This window comes from Theropithecus gelada, chromosome 8, assembly GCF_003255815.1.
Source record: "Theropithecus gelada isolate Dixy chromosome 8, Tgel_1.0, whole genome shotgun sequence".
Taxonomy (NCBI): Eukaryota; Metazoa; Chordata; class Mammalia; order Primates; family Cercopithecidae; genus Theropithecus; species Theropithecus gelada.
The window spans coordinates 11,967,632-11,986,552 of NC_037676.1; the positions used below are offsets into that span (position 1 = coordinate 11,967,632).

An 18,921-nucleotide genomic window follows, 5' to 3' on the forward strand; every position below is an offset into this window, starting at 1 on the left:
CACTACTTGAAAATGCTATGTCAAGTACAGCTCTCCAGGATTTTAAATATAGAACAACAATAAAAACCCCTAGACAACGTTATGATTCACCTTAAGTGTGGTGACTATTTTAAATCTTTGGTACTTTAAACATGGCTTCGTAGCCCCTTTATACTTTCTTTTAATAGCAAGGATTTTGGAATTCTATTAACACACTTCTACTATTTTCTCCTACATAGAGACTGACTTTTATTTTTCTTTCCCAAGTCCTGATGCTGTATAGAAAACCATAGTGTAGCCATTTTTGTTAGCCACAATATTCAGTTTTATTCTCTCATTATAAACAAACAGTAGGTTTAAAATGACTTCAATATAGTTTTGAAAAGAGACAGTAGCATCGTCCTTGTCTGAACATGCACTTCTTGTTGCCACATGCCACCCTACACTATTTTCTGCTATCTCAAATGACCTTATGTACACCACATTTTGCCATGACATTCTGTGCAATAACTGGAACTCTAGCTTGGCATTGCACAGCCATGCTTTTAGAAAGGAATACTAGAGGTGCAAATCTTGAACAGCAGTTTGTATGCATCACTCACTGTATCAATGTAGTAATGTATCTATTGACATCCCCTGAGTAAATCTGGTCCTCTTAAAAATGGAAAGACATATGTGAAAGTTAGAAATTAAATCTCGTAATCTACAGACTTCACATAACCCACAAAACTATTGTTCATTTATTCTCTATCAGAAGATACATTATCTCAATGGTCAGGCTTGAAGATTTAGGATTCCAATAACCATCGGGTATGAAATGTCAAAAATAGATTTATTTCCATTTTAAGTTGCCCAGGAAAGGCTGATGCACAACTTAGCATGCTTTTTGTTTCTAGTCTAAGCAGAATTTTAAGTGTAAAAATTTAGTGCTTTATGTGATCACTGACATGTTTAAAAGGAAAATTTGCATGAAGAGTATACAGAAATCTGCTAGCTAACTTCCTTTATCCTCTGCCCTCTTGACAATTGCTCATGGCATGGGACTTGTTTGAAATACTTTTCAGCTTGTTTAAAATTTATCATGCCTCAGTCCAAACACTGTGAACATCTGAGAGAAAGCACTTTGTAACTTTTAAGTGGACAGAGATCACATTTATGATAAAAGTGTATGTTGACCATGGGGAAGGAGTACAGAATAATCGAATGAAATGAAAATCCATGCCTCAGGAAAAAGCACATTTTTATTACAAAAGTAGAAACCAGGAGAACATAGAAAAAAAACAAAGCTCATTTTAGACTCCATTCCATTTTGCTTTAAAAAATTCATTTTATGTTTTTGTCAGCATATGCCTGAAATGGCAGTTAAATTCTCAGATGTTTCTTTCTCCCTGCGCACAAAGTAGAGAAATGTCTGAAAGAGGCATAAAATACTTCCTTTCATCATTTTTTTAAAAAACCTTAATATTAGGTTTGTGTTACATTTCGATGTTGGCCAATTCTTTCTGATTACTTTTAAATTATAGAGTTTCCATAATAATGTTCAACTCAGCATTTTCTCCGTGGGGCAGAAACTTCACATTGGTACAATGACATACCACTATTAACATTCTAAGTTACAGCTCCTTGATCTTGTCAATACCCACACATTATTTTACTTCAAATGAAATGCAAGGGTATTTAGTTTTTTCCAATGGAAACATTCCATGAATCTATGAAATGCAAATTCTGGGTCTTTCATCCATATTTGTTTGTAAGATGACACTTCGCATGGTCTAGTCAACTGAGCAATTACTTGCTTGTTGGATAAATGAACATAGGACAGGATATTCAAGATCTTGTGATTATCCTACAACAAAACAAAGGCAAAATGCAAGGGATGTGATAGATGAATGGATTGGAAATTAAAGTCCCAACTACACAACAGCAGATACATAGGGTAAGAAATAATCATTCTGTACACAAGAACTTGGCAGATTGTTTCTTAATGTAGGCACTGGTCAGCTGTGATATTGACTCAAAGTCCCATTTCCCTGTGCTTTTGTGGATGGGGTGAGGCAAATGATCCACAGGCCCTCTAAGGGAAGCCTGCTGTGGCTTCCTTTTGAAATTCCTTTGGAAATGTGAGATCAGAGCACAATTAGTCGACTTACTAATGTCGTCCCTGCGGTAGTGACCACTTGGTTCTTTTGTGCTTGTCACCTCTTCCACTCCAGGTTTCAATAATGAGTATACTTTTGCAAGAGGCAAAATATTGCATTTCCATTTGTCCATGATTATGACAGATACTGAAAATGAATGGACATCCATAATATTTTTGCTAAGTAAATTTACTTTATTCTTAATATTCCTGCCATAGGTTTGGGCTATCTACATGTCATAATTCTCTTAAGAAAAAGTTTATCTCATTCAGAAATTCACCAATGAATTTTGTGCCCTAAATTGACATTCATTCCTTATACAATAATGGTAAAAATTGAGTCTTAGTACACTGAACCTCAGCACTAATTTTTCCCACTCAAAGTTTGTCCCATAACAAGAGAAGATGAACAGCATAGTTGCTGAACTCACAGGGTCTGCAGGCTCCTATTTTCTGTTCTTAGAGTTAGAAATTTATTCTTCTTTTTTTTATTTATTCATTTTTTTTTTTTTAATTTTTGAGACAGAGTCTCACTCTGTAGCCCAGGCTGGAGTGCAATGGTGTGATCTCAGCTCACTGCAATCCCCGCCTCCTGGGTTCAAGCAATTCTCTGCCTCAGCCTCCTGACTTGCTGGGATGACAGGTGCCCACCACCATGCCCAGCTAATTTTTGTATCTTTAGTAGAGACAGAGTTTCACCATCTTGGCCAGGCTGGTCTTGAACTCCTGACCTTGTGATCCACCCGCCTCAGCCTCCCAAAGTGCTGGAATTAAGGTGTGATCCACTGCACCTGGCCTGAAAATCTCTTGTTTTACACTTAAAGAAGGTGACCATTGAAATTTTATATTTTATCAGATTATTTATGAAGTACATTTCTTGTCTGCTTTACACTCTGACTAAAATACCTTTGGGTATCTCTTCAAAGTGATACTACAGAAAATTTCTTATTATGCCTAAGGCCAGTAAGTGAGTAGAATATAAAACATAATAAGCATTGAAGTTTTAATGAACAAGGAATTACTCTCATGCCTTTTTACTTCTCATGGATTCAGTCAATTATGTTGATAAATCACCTTGTTATAACTGGTCAAAACTATATAAAATAATGTATTAAAAACATTCCGTCCATGATTCTTATGTATCACTGAGGGAATTGAGAGTTAGTGGGAATGAATACCTAATATCATTATTTCATAGTTGAACCATTTTATTAATATATCTCCTGTTAATGTCTTAGTCAAGAAGCACATTTCCACAATCTTCATTTAGCTTTTTTATTAATTAATCAAATACTAGCTAGGGAGCAAATTAACATAGCTATCAAGTCAGCATCATTTTCAGGACTCATTAGTATACTGATATCTAGATAATTTTTAAAAATATGGTGAGCCCAGAAATTACTTAGCTAAAAAATAGAAGTTTGAAGACAGAAACAGAAAACAGAACAGTTAAAATGCCTCAAAGAGATCCCTTTCCCTCATTTATTCCCACAAGTGCAAAATCTAAAGTGTATCCTTCGAAACTCAGCCCAGACACCATCTGAGGGAAGCCTTTTCTGACCTCCCCATCTGGAAAGGGATCCTCCCTTAGCCCGATCTCTGGAGATCTGAATACTTTCTAGCTTTAATTATGTTGGAACCTAATTATGATATAATTGTAGTTCAAAACTTACTGAAGTTAATTACACTTAATATGAAAGTTAGTTATTTGTGTGTTACATTATCCCTACTAATGTGTAAACACCTTTAGGTAAGAAGGCATATATATTCTTATTCATATTCTACACCACACATAGCAAAGTACATGGGAAAGAGAAGATAATAAATGTTTATTTAGCCAATGAATGAATATTGTAGGCTTCCTTTTTTTTTTTTTTTTGAGATGCAATTTTGCTCTTGTTGCCCAGGCTGGAGTGCAATGGTGTGATCTTGACTCACTGCAACCTCTGCCTCCTGAGTTCAAGTGACTCTCCTGTCTCAGTCTCCCGAGCAACTGGGATTACAGGTGCATGCCACCATGCCTGGCTAATTTTTATATTTTTAGTAGAGACAGGGTTTCATCATATTGGTCAGGCTGGTGTTGAACTCGTGACCTCAGGTGATCTACCCGCCTTGGCGTCCCAAAGTGCTGGGATCACAGGCGTGAGCCACTGTGCCTGGCTGGCTCTACCACTTAATAATAAAATTTGATATCTCAGATGTCCATGTGAGTTGACATACCTTCTCAATTCTCTCTCAAAATTTGTCAGTCCCTGCCCCTAGCCCCGAGATTTTTCTAAGAAACTCTCAGATCTATAATTAGTGAAATTTACTAAAACACACAAACAAACAAACAAAAAATGCTGCTACTATTAATAATAGCTGAAGTCACAAGGTGTTTACTGTGTGTTCACAGATACTTTTAACTACTTTGTATATATTAACTCATTTAATCTTTATAACAACAGATGAAGAATCCTGTTACACAAATGAAAAAAAAAAAAACTGTGCCATAGAGAGATTAAATAATTTTTAAGATTAGAAAGATACGTGTGAGGGAAGCAGGACTGAAACCCAGGCAGTTTGGCTTCAGAGGCTGTTGGCTTCTTTATCTTGTTCTAGGCATAGTGAAGAATCTGTGGACACTTAACCCTGGACAGTGCAGGACTCCAGAAATTTCCCACTGAAGAAGCTACTTACGCTGGCTGGTTATATATGCTGTGAATATAGATTCTACTAGAATTTGCTATTTTCAGATATAATAATTCTGCACTTCAATTGTTTGGCTGTCAGATCATCATCTCAAATTCTGGTTAGAAAATACCATTGTTCTAGGTGCTGTACTATGTAGATGCTTAATCAGACTTTCCATTTTACTTAATGTTTCTAACAACCTTGTAAGGCCGAGACTGTTCTCTCCATTTTCCAGGGGCATGCAAGGCTCACAAAGGTTAAATAACATCCCCCACTTTAGGTTGTGCTGTTTTCCTCATCACAGCTTACTCTCTTGGCTGGAAAATCAAGCTCAGACCAAACCATTCATTTTCTAGACCAAATAATGATGCTATTTCAATATTTTCAAAAACCTCTGGGTTAATTTTTAATGTGCATAAAAAGCTGTAAACCCTTTTGAAGTTTCATTGGCTCAAAAAATAGAAGCTAAAAAAATTGAAGAGGTTCATTAATCACTAGTTTTATTCCTATGTCAATATAGAACTAGAACTAAGAAACGAGTAAAAGTTTATTTTTCCCAGTTGCTTGTGTTTCCTTTGAAATTGGTGAAGTTATCTTTAAAATAGCACTATAATTTTCTTCACAGCTAGAAAATTATCTGTGGAATAGAGATCTTGTTGGCAGCAAGGGATAAGTACATTATTTGTAAGAACATGAGCCAGAAAACAAACAGATCCTGTTGGCACCATTGTGTCTGGTGCCCAGATAAGAGGCAGGGCTCTGTTACATAGGTTATGTGAGTTGCCCCAACTTGTGTGGATATTGGCATTTCTTCGAGGGAGGCAGCCAAAACCTATGGTGGTTTTTTGGTATTAAAAGATTAATAAATTCGTCATGGTTTATAGTAACAGAAATCCATGAGGAACAAAACTAAATCAGTTTCACTATTATGATAGCCCCCAATGCACAACTGGCTCTGAAATAACCATTCATTATTTAAAATAACATCATAAAAGTGTATTAATTCTTGCTCCAATAAAAGCTGATGTTGGGCTAATGGGAACTCATTCATGATCCTATTAACAACTAAATGTAAATGTGCAATTTTGGTCCAAGTCACTGATTGGATCAGAGGCCCCTCATACATCATAACTACTTTTTTTCCCCCAATAATATCTGGAACAAGGAATGTTCAGTTTTAATGACCCTCATTCAGAATTTATATAAATATATATATATGCGTGTGCACATGCACACACACACACACATATAAATTCAGAATATATATATATTCTGAATGAGGGCAATTAAATCTGAACATAATATATTTTATATACATATATATACACACATATATATATGTGTGTATATATATGTTGCCTTAAAGGCATCTGGCAGCAAATCTGGCAACTTTATGTCATTTGCACAATTAAAATTAAAAAAGAATTTGTCAGTGTTTGACACTCTCTAAACAAATGCTTCTCAATCTCCCCAATCATTTGTCTTTCAATCTCTTATTCTATTCTTCCTGTCATCTTCCCTCCACTCCACCCCCAACTTCCTCGTAGTGACATTAATCAGAAAAGTTATGGAATTTCTAGACTGGTGGCCTCCTGACATTTTTGACATGGACTCCTCTGCAAGCATGTGTATGTTACTTACTTATCAACAGTAACACATACACTTTTATATTAATATCTATGTTAAAGAATATACATAAAATTAAATGGTAAATTAAAATAAACATGAATGGATATGCTAACATTTTCCTTTTCTACACTCATCCTTGTCCACTCCTCTCTGGATACAACTAAGTATCTTCAAAATAACATTTACTACTCATAGTTTGCTATTGACCAATTAGTTATGATTAATGAGTTCTTTTGAGGCACAACATAATAATGATCTCAGTCTTGAAGGTCTCCTCAGAGATCCAGATTTTACATGATTCCCTTGTCCCTCTTCTTCCCTTATGTCCTGATTTAGCACGGAACGAGCAGGCAGAACAAAGAGGGGATATGCAGCCAGTGGTGGTGGTTGTATGACTTAAGTTCTGCATCTTTGTAATTCGGGTTCCTGACACTTGGCATTATCCTCTGAAAATAAATATCTTACTACAACAAAGGCATTCATTATTTCTAGCATTTATGAACAGGTTCTAAGCACTGTGGACACAAGGTTGAATAATTGCGCTCAGTGAGCTACAATTTAGTTAGCAATGGTGGAATCAGTTGAATTCCAATGAATTTGTTTATTATACATTATACATAGGATTTTAATAGGATGATATACCTCATGTCAGTAATATGTCTTCTGTGGATATAGAGAGAATTGAGCAACTAACTTGACTGAGAAAACTGGGGAAAGCAAACACCCCCCAAAAGTCAATCATTTGAGGATCTTGAAATATGAGCTTATATGAGGGTTCCACCTCTAGCCTATTGGAGATAAAGTCCATAAGGCTGACTGCGGTCATCAGAGTACCTGATGTAAAAAAATAGCAATGATTTAGCTCCATCAGCTCTATAATCCCTGGAGTCAAGTTCATGTTCCTTGTCTCTCTGTAAAATTCCTGCTTGTGATAACCACATCATCCTGTTGAAATTGAATCTGATTCCAGCCTGCTACATATTTCTTTTTTGTCAAAGACTTTATTTTTTTTCTTTACAAATGACCAGTGCTACTTCTGCTATCCTATTTTAGCCTGTCCTTTTTTTCCATCACTTACTCTCTCTGTCTCTCTCTCTCTCTATTTTTCCTCTCCCTCCACCTCTCTCACTACTCTCCCCTCTCTTCAGTGCCAGCCTTATATGTCAGTCAAACAGAAGCCCTACTTGGCATCTCCAGTGGGATTTCAGTGACTAGATGCTTTGCAATGGAATAAACTCTGCTACCTGGCTCATGGTGATGGACCGAGCGCATAGAATAGCACCTGGGATACTGAAAATGCTCAATGTTTATTATGGATTGATTTTAACAGACGCTATACCTAGTGTTTTCCTTTATCTCACAATTAAATGTTTTTGCATTTTGAGTTGGTTTTAGACTTATATTTATTTGTCATGAGACAATGTATTTGAGCCCCAAATGTCTGCAAATACATTTTTGGCTTTCTGGTTATTTATAAGGCAAAAACCAGTTTAAATGGCATGAAATTATTTGATAGTTTTCCGTGGCCCAGTGAAGCACAAAACAAGTTATTTACAAAGCTATTAGCTTTACCTGGGACACAAAACTCACTAAGAGTATGTTGGATAAGAACTGTCACAAGAACTTGTTATGAATTTACACACCAACTAACCACTTGGAAATAAGCTTTCACTGCCAGCTCCAATCTTTAACCTAGGGAAACGAGTGTCAAAACAAGGGGATTTAGAAAGCGCAATCTGCTCAACAGGCCTGTGTCATTAAAACCAGCGCAAGCTTGGTGTAAAATAATACTGTTATTATGAATTTATCTGCAGAGCTATATATACACCTACCCCGCTTTACATTCCTTCCCTCCTTGTCGGCTCATACTAAGCTTATTCACAAGCTAATTCCTTCATTGTCCTTGCTTTCATTCCACATATCTTGCTACATTAGCCCAGAGCCTTGGCTTAACTATCTTTTAGGTTTTCATTTCTTGTTTTAATCTTTATTATTTGAATTTAAAAATTTTCAGTTGATACATAAACATTGTTTATAAATTTATGGGGCATATAGATGATGTTGTGATATATACAGTATTAGAGCCATCATTCCAAACATTCATCATGTCTGAGAACATATGTGCTGGGAACATTCAATATCTTTCTTCTAGCTATTTGAAACTATATATTATTGTTAACTATAGTTACAATACTTGTTATATTGTTAAATATAATTATAATACATTCTATACCTCTTTACATTGTAAAGAGGTATAGAACAATAGAACTTATTTGTTTAGAATGGTTCCTTTCCTTTTATATTGTCCCAGCCAGCCTCCTACTTTTGTTCATTCTGTTTTCTGCACAATTTACTCTCTTCTTTATGTCACCCATTGGTCAGTGTTATCCTCCCCTTGTTACAAGTCTCCCCCATTGGCATTTAGGGGATAGAAAGGAAAGAGAATATCATTTCCGGTGTGGGTGTCCTTTTACCAAATGTTTGCATATTTTAAATATAGAATAAGGAGAAAATATTTGATTTTTGTCAGTCATAGACGATGTATTATATTTTCCAGAGATTTAAAGTACAGTATGTATAATATAATGTTTTATTCCTGGACAGTTTTTTTTGTAAGAAATGATATATCATTTGATAAACATCACTTAATATATCAAATAGTTTCATAATGAGGAAAGGTATTCTGTTGTGTGAAATTAAAGCACCTAGTATTTATACAGAATACCACAGAACATATATGCAGCTTGGTTATTTCTTTCACAACATGTCACGATATATTGGAATATATTTATGTTAGAGCATTATTCCTCAATATTTATGTTATGAGTTATCTCTCAATATAAATTGTCCCATACTTCTTTGATAATAGAACTTTTAGCGAACATATGTTCTTTTAGCGAACATAATAGAACTTTTAGCAAACATAATCTGCTTGTCCAGAATGTAGATTCCAATGGTCAGTTCCCTTATTGCTAGGTGTGCCTATGAAACTAAATTCTAGCCCATGAAATTGCAGTGAAGCCCATGACTTGGGCACTGCCTGTATACACGGGTGTGATCACCCCTGTACCCTTTTGCCTTCCCACTGACTTGAATATAGATGAGGACTCAAGACAGCAGAGAGGGTAGATAAAAGGGGTATGGATTCTCAAGGCATAGAGCCTATATATTGGTTCAGAACTTCTTATCCCTATTGTATGTGTGTGAGAGAAATATGTCACTTGAACCACTATTATGTTTTCAGAGATAGCAGACAAATCTATAGCCTAATTAATACTGAGATACAGGCCAGGCACAGTGGCTCACACCTGTAATCCCAGCACTTTGAGAGGCTGAGGCAGGTGGATCACCTGAGGTCAGGAGTTTGAGACCAGCCTGGCCAACATGGTGAAACCCCATCTCTACTAAAAATATAAAAACTAGCCGGATGTGGGGGTACATGCCTGTAATCCCAGCTACTAAGGGGGCTGAGGCAGGAGAATTGTTTGAACCTAGGAGGCGGAGGTTGCAGTGGGTGGAGATCACACCACTGTACTCCAGCCTGGGTGAGGAAGCAAGACTCCATCTCCAAGAAATAAACAAACACACACAAACCTGAGGGATAAACTAAGAGCCTAACATTCATTTAATTTGTTGTTGCAATATGAGGTTTTTGTTGGAATGTAGAATTAGGTGTCTTCTTATAGTTCACATTATCTTTGCATCTTTATTGGAGTTTATTTTGCTTTGTAATATGGATTATTTCTTATGTGAGCAAATAAACATATGTTCAGACATTTATATAATTATTATGGTTATTCAAAAAATTCAGAACTGTTTAAGTAGTCTTTACAGAAGACTGAATTCTGGACTCTCTCTAATTAGTAAACCACTTCTTTAAGAAAAAATGTCTAACCTCAAGTCTTTCCGTAAATGTTTTCCATCTTCACATCTCGTCTGGTTTAAAGAGACCACTTCTTAGACTGTCTTCCTCCTCCAGACTACTTTGGAATTTGTCTCAGAATTGCTTTTAACCAGCCGCCTCACCCCAGAGACCAGCCAGGCCCTGTGAGTGCTGGTCATACGTCACCCAACCTTATGGCACATTCTCTAACATTTGCTCACAATTCATTTGGTCTTCCTTTGATATCAGTGGCTGCAATTTCATTATATATTTCATCCTATTTAGAGGAATTATTGGCTTAAAAGGTCAATATTTGTAATCCCCTGTATACTACATATATACTACAAACATAGGTATATACTTATAGTACATGTACTACAAATGTAATCCCCTCCAACTGAGACTCCTAATAAATATATGTGTGACTAAACTCTGATAGTCAGAAATATCATCAGAAACTAAGTAACACTAAGCTTTGGAAAATGATGAATGCCTGCCAAGATTTGTGGGTTTCAAGAAATGATAATTTATATCAAAAGCACAATGATATCTCTAGAGCACTATTTCAATACATTTTGAAGATCACCCTTATAAGCTCTTTTATTTTTTTTCTTCATGTCTTAGAACCTTGATGTTATCTTGACAAAAGAAATCGATGTGCACAAATTTATTGAAGGATTTGATTCACTCACGTGATTATCAGATAATGAGCTGATTACAATTCCATAACTAAAATGATATTAGCCTTTATACGATTTCACTTTTCCAAGTTCTTATCTTACAGGTATTACTATGGCTGACAGTTTTAAATATATAGACAAATAGCAGACTGTTTCTACCACTTGACCATTTGGCATCACATTCCCTACAGACATGAAAATGTGGCACACGTGTGCCTCCAAAAAACTTACCTCTTCTAAACTAGTTGCACTAGTATTAGACATCAACTAGTTGATTAGAACTCTTGTCAATAGTGTGAAAAACTTTATAAATATTTGTTTATAATTTATAAAAGCAGTAAGAATCATAGTAATAATGCAAATAAAAGGTTGTTTTGTGCCATGCAGAAAATGCCTCAGTTTATACATCAAATATTATTTTTTGGTGTGTTTCTGTTCAGTGTATGCATTTCATACATAATTCTGTGATCTTTTATAAAAATTATATGGGGTAAAAAATGAAAACCCCTCCCTCTGCTCTTTTAATTCCACTCATCCAATGTAATTGCTGTTAACAATTTTGTGCCTATTTAGCCAGGATTTCACATATTATTCAGTCATACAGAGAGGTTTATACTACTGTCTGCATTCACACACACACATATATATATACACACACACCCACATGCACACACACACACACACGTTTTGACATTAAGGTTTGGCTATCTATACATATTAGTCTGCTACTGTTGTTTTTCAGATATACTATATCATGAACCTCTTTAAGTTAGTGTGCTTGGATCTCACTCCATCTTTTTAATGGCAGCACAGTATTCCATACAAGATAAATAATAAACAAATTCTTAGACCATTTCTTTTCTTTCTTTTTTTTCTTTTTTCGAGATGGAGTCTTGCTCTGTCGCCCAGGCTGGAGTGCAGTGGGGCTCACTGCAAGCTCCGCCTCCGGGGTTCAGGCCATTCTCCTGCCTCAGCCTCCTGAGTAGCTGGGACTAAAGGCACCTGCCACCACACCTGGCTAATTTTTTGTATTTTTAGTAGAGACAGGGTTTCACCGTGTTAGCCAGGATGGTCTCTATCTCCTGACCTCGTGATCCACCTGCCTCCGCCTCCCAAAATGCTGGGATTACAGGCATGAGCCACCGCGCCCAGCCTAAACAAATTCTTTATTGATGCAAATGTAGACTGTTTCGTTTTTCTTTCAGTAACATGCAGTATAATGATGAACACCTCTGTATGTATCTTTCTATGAATATTCTCTATTGTTTCTTCTGGTAAATTTCTAAAAATGACGAATTGCCAATTCCACAGTATTTTAACACTCATCCAAGAATGCATAAAACAGAAATTCTTATACATTTTAGTTCTAAGGACTTCTCCCATAACCGTAGTTTTCTAGGGTAAATTCCCAACCTAAATTTTTTCATTTAATCTATTTATTAGAAGGCATCCTAAATGGGTTGTAGAGTTAAAGTAAATATTCCATCAGACAATGTCACAACACTTTAGTATGACAGAATGCTTAAAATAGAATATTTAAATTCGAACTTGTAAATGAGATATAATTATAACTCTCAAAAGGCAACCATGCTATAGTGACACGTCCAAGAGTAAATTCTTTCCAGCATTCTTAGTATTGATATAAATGTTCAAGTGGTGAGTATATGTTTCTGGAATGTTTAATGTTTCCATTGGCAGTTGGGCGGAGTTTGTTTTATTTTAGGGGAGCTATGCCATAGGTCAGTTAATACTGTCTAATGGGATTATAGCATCCCCTCAAACAGATGTGATAGGATATATGAAAGTTTTTGAAAGAGTGACCTAATCATTTTAATCATAACAACTTTATGGAGCATTAACATTTTCATAAAACTTATGTAAGGAAGGGAGAGTCTGCCAGAAGCACAAAATGCTCTGTTGGCATATAGCTTGTGGACACTGATTTTTGCTGTAAAGTCTTTGACTTCATTTAAACTAACTCACGACACATTACTGAACTAGTTTGTTAGCAAAACCACAGTCTATGAAAACCAGATTTCTTCACTACAAAGAAAGTAGGAGATTTTTTTCTCATGGTAGATAGCCCCAGTTGAACAGAACAAAGAACATTAGTTTTGTGTTTAGGAGAACTGCAGTTATGGATGAATATCTCAAGAGAGTGGCAAGGATATATGTTTTAATCGGTGCATATCAGTGTCAAAACTGTAAGCTTTCTTCAATGCCAATGGCCATGTGGGGTTTATAGAAGAAGCAACTGTACTTGGACTTATATCAGGACTATAACTCACTACGGTTTTTGGAGAAATGTGGGGAAATTCTGTAGAAAAGACAGGTTTTGGTCAAGGGTTCACTTGCTAAACCATAATTCAGGTAGCACCATCTGAGCCCTTGCTTCTCTCACTTGGAAGCTTCGCAGGAGAGGATGGCATTTTTAGAATTACTCAAAGGGGCTGTAACATAAAACATAATTTCGGTTATTAGCCCTTTCTGGTCAACAGTTAAGTCACAGTTGTGTCAAGAAACAGAGACTGTGATATATCTATGGATGGTGAGTATGCCAGGGTATCACTTAAAATGGCATCAGCGCATTTTGGGGGTAGGAGTAGTTTTGCCTTTGTATATGTAAAGGGATTATTTTAAATATGTGATTTATACCACTTTTTTTTCTTATGAAAACATACTCTTTTTGAAGAGAAAAAGAAATATGCCCAAATAAATGCTATAACAGTACCATGACTTTCTTTATAAAAATCAGAAATCACTCTACAGAATGCCTTGAACTGCATGTTTATGAGCTATCTGGTGGCTATTTAATTCCAACTAAAGAAAGGGATACCAATCCTGTTTTCAACGCAATTCTGAAATAGATTATTCATAAACCATTATACATATTATTAGTGAAATGGATAGATTATTGCTCTTTAATTTTTACATATTTTGATGGTTTGACCAAGTGGGTAGTCTTTGAATTCTGCATCTGCATGACAGGGCAAAAGAACCATCTTCATATGTTTTTAATCCAAGCAAAATGATAACTGATGAATCCAAGGATATTTACAAAATTTCAAAAGCCAGAGAATCTGTGCATACGTCTTACCTTTCTCTTACGAAGTCTGACTTGGTTATCTGTGGGTTCCTGGGTGGCCAGGGTCTCCTTTAAGTGTAAACACTGCATGCCATCTTCTGCCTTGACCTTTGGTGGACTTTTGTTTTGATGCTGTGAAAAACCACTCTTCTCCCGGCCATTTTCAGCTGACATTCCATTTAGACAGGAAGGAGGCTGCAGAAGGCAGCTTCCAAAATCTGTTTTTAATAATGGCAGTCCTCTGTTTGTACAAGGAATATCCAAGAACTCATCTTGTACTACATTGCAGGTGCTTCTTTCATTTTCATCTTTAGGGAAGTCAGGTTTCCTTCGTTGCTGAGCAATTACAGCAGAATTAAGCAGTTGTTTCTCAGGTGCAATATCTTTGACATTCAAAGTATCAACTACATTTACTTTGGGTGCATCTTTTATTTCACTTAAAACTATTTCATTGCAAAGCTCCAGGCTTTTATTTATAGAGTCAGCAACTTTTCTCTCCCCACTTTCTTTTACCAGTGCTAATTCAGTTTTATCAGCCATTCCCCAGGAGTTAAAAGAAACTTGGTTACTTTCTATGATGGGCAGTGCCTTTTCTAAGGAGCCTGCTCCTTCGATCATATGTTGCCCTGATGTTTTATGCCCGTGGGTATTCAAAACCTGTTTATCATCTGTAAGGCATAAATCAGAATTGGTATCCTCATCAGAAACATGCACTAGTGTTTCTGTGCTGGCTTCCAGGGAAAGAAACTGATCTTCACCTTCATGGCTGTCATTTTCATCCACATCCTTTGACAGGTGACCCATTGGCCTCCCAGGAAAATCTCTCAGCTCTGATCCATGACAGCAATCAGGTAGTGAAACACACTTTTCTTTGCGGTCCACATTTAGAGTTGCATCTTTTTCCATACTTGCCTGCAAGCTGTCAGCTACAAGTCCATGATGACATGCTGTGTTATAATCATCAGAATTAAAAGGCTGTCCCATCCAGTGGGTCACATGTTCTTCCCAGCTTCTCTTTCTGATAGCTACAGACATGTCATCGTAGTTTAACAACAGACATAGAGATATATTCCATATGAGGGTAAAGGAGATGAAACTTGATGAAAGATTATTTCAAAATCACCAATCAAAGAAAGGAATGAGTTCTGTCATTTCACCACCTATTAAAAATTAAAAAATATATATAGTCACAGATAAATTTCTAAAGTCAAAATATATTTTAGAAAAGAGAAGACTTAATCTATGCTATCAAAATTAAGAGATTTTATATAGCTTCTGTTTATTAGCTTTAATAACATTATTTCTTTAAGAAGCAGCCTAATATTAGTAAGAAATTTTACATTGAATATTTCTGATAAAAATCATCAGCAACACTTTTAAAGGCAATTGGATTGGTCCACTAATGAATAAAGATATAAATACTGAACATTTAAAACTCCATTAAGAAAATATGTGAAATGCAATACTTAATAAAAATCACTGGAAGAAACATGTTGTTCTAGCTTGCATGCTTTCCTGATTTACTTTTGTGAACACAAGTTGTTAAATAAATCTATTCACTGTTTGGTTTGAATCACAGCAAAAGCCACCAGGGAACTGTTCATGCAAAACTTGAGCTATAGAGACAGCATGTGTAATGTATTAGTGTGTGAAAGAGCTAACACCGAACCCAAATGACCTGTATGTAGTTACTCCAGGCAGTGACTAAGAAACATGGAATAATCCAGTTTATCACATATTAACACACCATGCATTGATTAGAAAGCATAACGCAGACCATTTACAATGCCTTAGGACAGATCCATCTATACAGGCATCCTATTACTGCTACTACTAGCTTGCAAGCTGGTATTGTTGAAGCTTAAGAGAAATTAAATAATTTACTAAAGTTATACATGTAGGAAGTGAGCCTAGCTTCAAACTGGGTCCTGCTTCTAAGGCCCAGACTGAGATAGTCAACAAACTTCATTGTCTTCATGGAATCATGAGATTCTACCTTCATCCCTTCTTCCCACATAACTTTACTATGTGTAAACTCTAAATATTTTATGCAAGAATTCAAGTGAACATAAAGGAAGATATGACTATAGGACAATTGGGACTATTCTTCAGAAACTTCAGTCTCATTCTGTTTGGCTTATAAGAAGTTTAGTTTGCATATTTCTGTTAGAATTTGGCCATAAAATTTAAGCAAACAAGAAAATCATGCATAAGACAAGCTCAGAATACAAATACATACCAGGTATCCAACCTTTTGCCTTGAATTCTTCAAACCCTTAGTTAAAGGAAAGAAATAGTACCAGTGGAAACTCAACCTTATAAAAATGACTAACCCAAATTTTGCCCCACAATGAAACTATATTATTGGACTGTAAAAGAAAAATCCCATTCACAGAGCAGACACTTTTAGTTTTTATTCCACAGAAGAACTGTCAGTACACAACATGGGTTGAGTTATTGATTTATGCTATAAACAAGATTAACTGCTGTGCTGATTTTGGATCTCTTTATTCTATTGTAAAGGGCCTTGACTCCCCAACAAAAATTTCGAGCTATTCTGACTAAACATATGCCTGAGAGGTAAATATTTCCACCCTGTAAAAACTGGTGAAATTGACATGTGCTAGAATTTTAGTATCCCAGACTGACCAAGTATCTTTTTGGATACTATTTGGTTCCCTCAAAGGTCTGTGGCCATCTTGAAAAGTGGTCAGCCTTCACATTTTCCATGTTGACGTTCCCTCTGCACTCAAAAGAAAATATAAAGTCTCTGAATTCCATGCATAAGTCATTATAACGTGGGAGGCTACGGAAAGTGGAAAGAACGCATAGATGCAAGCCAGAAAATTTCTGCTTTCATGGGCACATTTGGGATGTCATAGGGTTTTAGATGCTTTTCTCTCTTTATTTTTATCCAGTGTAGAAAGAGCAGGCTCACTTAAGAAATGCCAAGTGGTATTATGATGTCACTCCTAAACCACATTTTTATTTTAAGTTGAGCCTGAATTCTTGTTTCATTTCTTTTACTAAGCAGAAAGATAGTTTTATTAACTTTTTAGGAAAGAGAATCACACAAAAAATTTGCCTTTAAGACTTGACAATAATATTCATTAATTTCTGTCACTCAACCTTGACAAGTAAGTATTTCTATCAAATCAAAGGAAGATAGTTCAACAAGTTCTGAGACAATCTAACTGCAAAGAGAAATTATAAATAAGATAAATCCAATAAAGCATTAACTCTTCCTGTCTTCATTTCTAATCTAGGTGCTTTGAACATTTCCAAATCATTTCTCTAAGTGTACACTTCTATTTTTAAGGTATACAATTTCTCAATTATCATAACCATCATTATTACATTTGGCGTCCTCATTCATTCCATATCATGTGGTCTGATAGTTTTTTTAAAAAAATGAATGTCTGCAAGCTCTCCTACCTACAGTTTCTATTTAAATTTTGGTTTGTAAGATTTATAGTTAAATCTGCCTCTATGATTTAAAGACAAAACAGATTATTAATAAATAGGAGCATTAGATTATTGTCAATCATATCTGAGTTTATAGGTCTTATTTCCTAAATCATCTGAATTGATTATAATCTATCCCGTAAGAGAGAGAAGTCTTCGTAAAAGACTGACTTCCCCTATGAGCCTCCTCACTGGGCTGTCTTATTTAAAATTACATTTCAAAAAACTGACTACTTATTTTTCAGATTTCTATTACATTTCTTTTGTAATCCTATTCATGCAGTTTCATTCAGAATGAGCTCAGTTGCTGAGGATTTGGATAGAGGATCTGGAAAACTGTAGGTCATTTCAGGATGTTGGTTTTATGAAGTGAATTTCCATGGGGATTTTTCACTTCTTAAATTCATGTGTTCAAGCACCGTGACATTAACATTACAAGAGACTGTATGTACTTCTAATGATGCAGTGATTCTGGAAAATACTTGTGAAATTTCCAAATTTGAGATATTAGTGTATGATTTTGAATTCATTGTTTGCATTAATTTTGTAACACCAAGGCTTAGCATAAGAATTTTATGGCATACAATATACACATTAAAATTAAACAAAATTACTGGGCACGATGGCTCACACCTATAATCCCAGCACTTTGGGAGGCTGAGGTGTGCAGATCACTTGAGCCAGGAGTTTCAGACCAGCCTGGGTAACACAGGGAGATGATGTGTCTACAAAAAATACAAACATTAGCCGGGAGTGGTAGCATGCACCTTTAGACCCAGCAACTTGGGAGGCTGAGGTGGGAGGATTGCTTGAGCCCAAGAGGTCAAGGCTGCAGTAAGCCATGATCGCACCACTGCACTCTTGCCTGGGTGATAGAGCAAAATAATAATAATCATCATCATCATCATAATCATCAATTAAGCAAATTAAATGTTACCCTATTTAACAATTGGAGACATTCTAGTTTGAGAATCACTGATCTATATTTGATATCAAACGATCATGCTCTATTTTGCACTTGTCTCTGAAATAGAAGACCAGCTTATAATTTGCCCTGCCAGTTGTTCTTAGAAAAGAAGAACTTGCCGGGCGCGGTGGCTCAAGCCTGTAATCCCAGCACTTTGGGAGGCCGAGATGGGCGGATCACGAGGTCAGGAGATCGAGACCATCCTGGCTAACACGGTGAAACCCCGTCTCTACTAAGAAATACAAAAAATAGCCGGGCGAGGTGGCGGGCGCCTGTAGTCCCAGCTACTCGGGAGGCTGAGGCCGGAGAATGGCGTGAACCCGGGAGGCGGAGCTTGCAGTGAGCTGAGATCCGGCCACTGCACTCCAGCCTGGGCTACAGAGCGAGACTCCGTCTCAAAAAAAAAAAAAAAAAGAAAAGAAA

At 36.2% G+C, this 18,921-nt stretch overlaps 1 protein-coding gene across 3 annotated transcripts in view; it reads right to left on the reverse strand.

The window, feature by feature from the left end:
• The window catches only part of DLC1 (DLC1 Rho GTPase activating protein), a 523,910-nt gene that overhangs the window by 394,233 nt on the left and 110,756 nt on the right, over window positions 1–18,921 (reverse strand). For all 3 annotated transcript variants that reach the window (XM_025393619.1, XM_025393613.1, XM_025393612.1), the window contains exon 2: window positions 14,079–15,226. Coding sequence is in view for 2 of the 3 variants with exons in the window: in XM_025393613.1 (XP_025249398.1) it covers window positions 14,079–15,101 (1,023 nt within the window). In the remaining variant the exon portion in view is untranslated. The remainder of the gene's footprint in view (window positions 1–14,078; window positions 15,227–18,921) is intronic.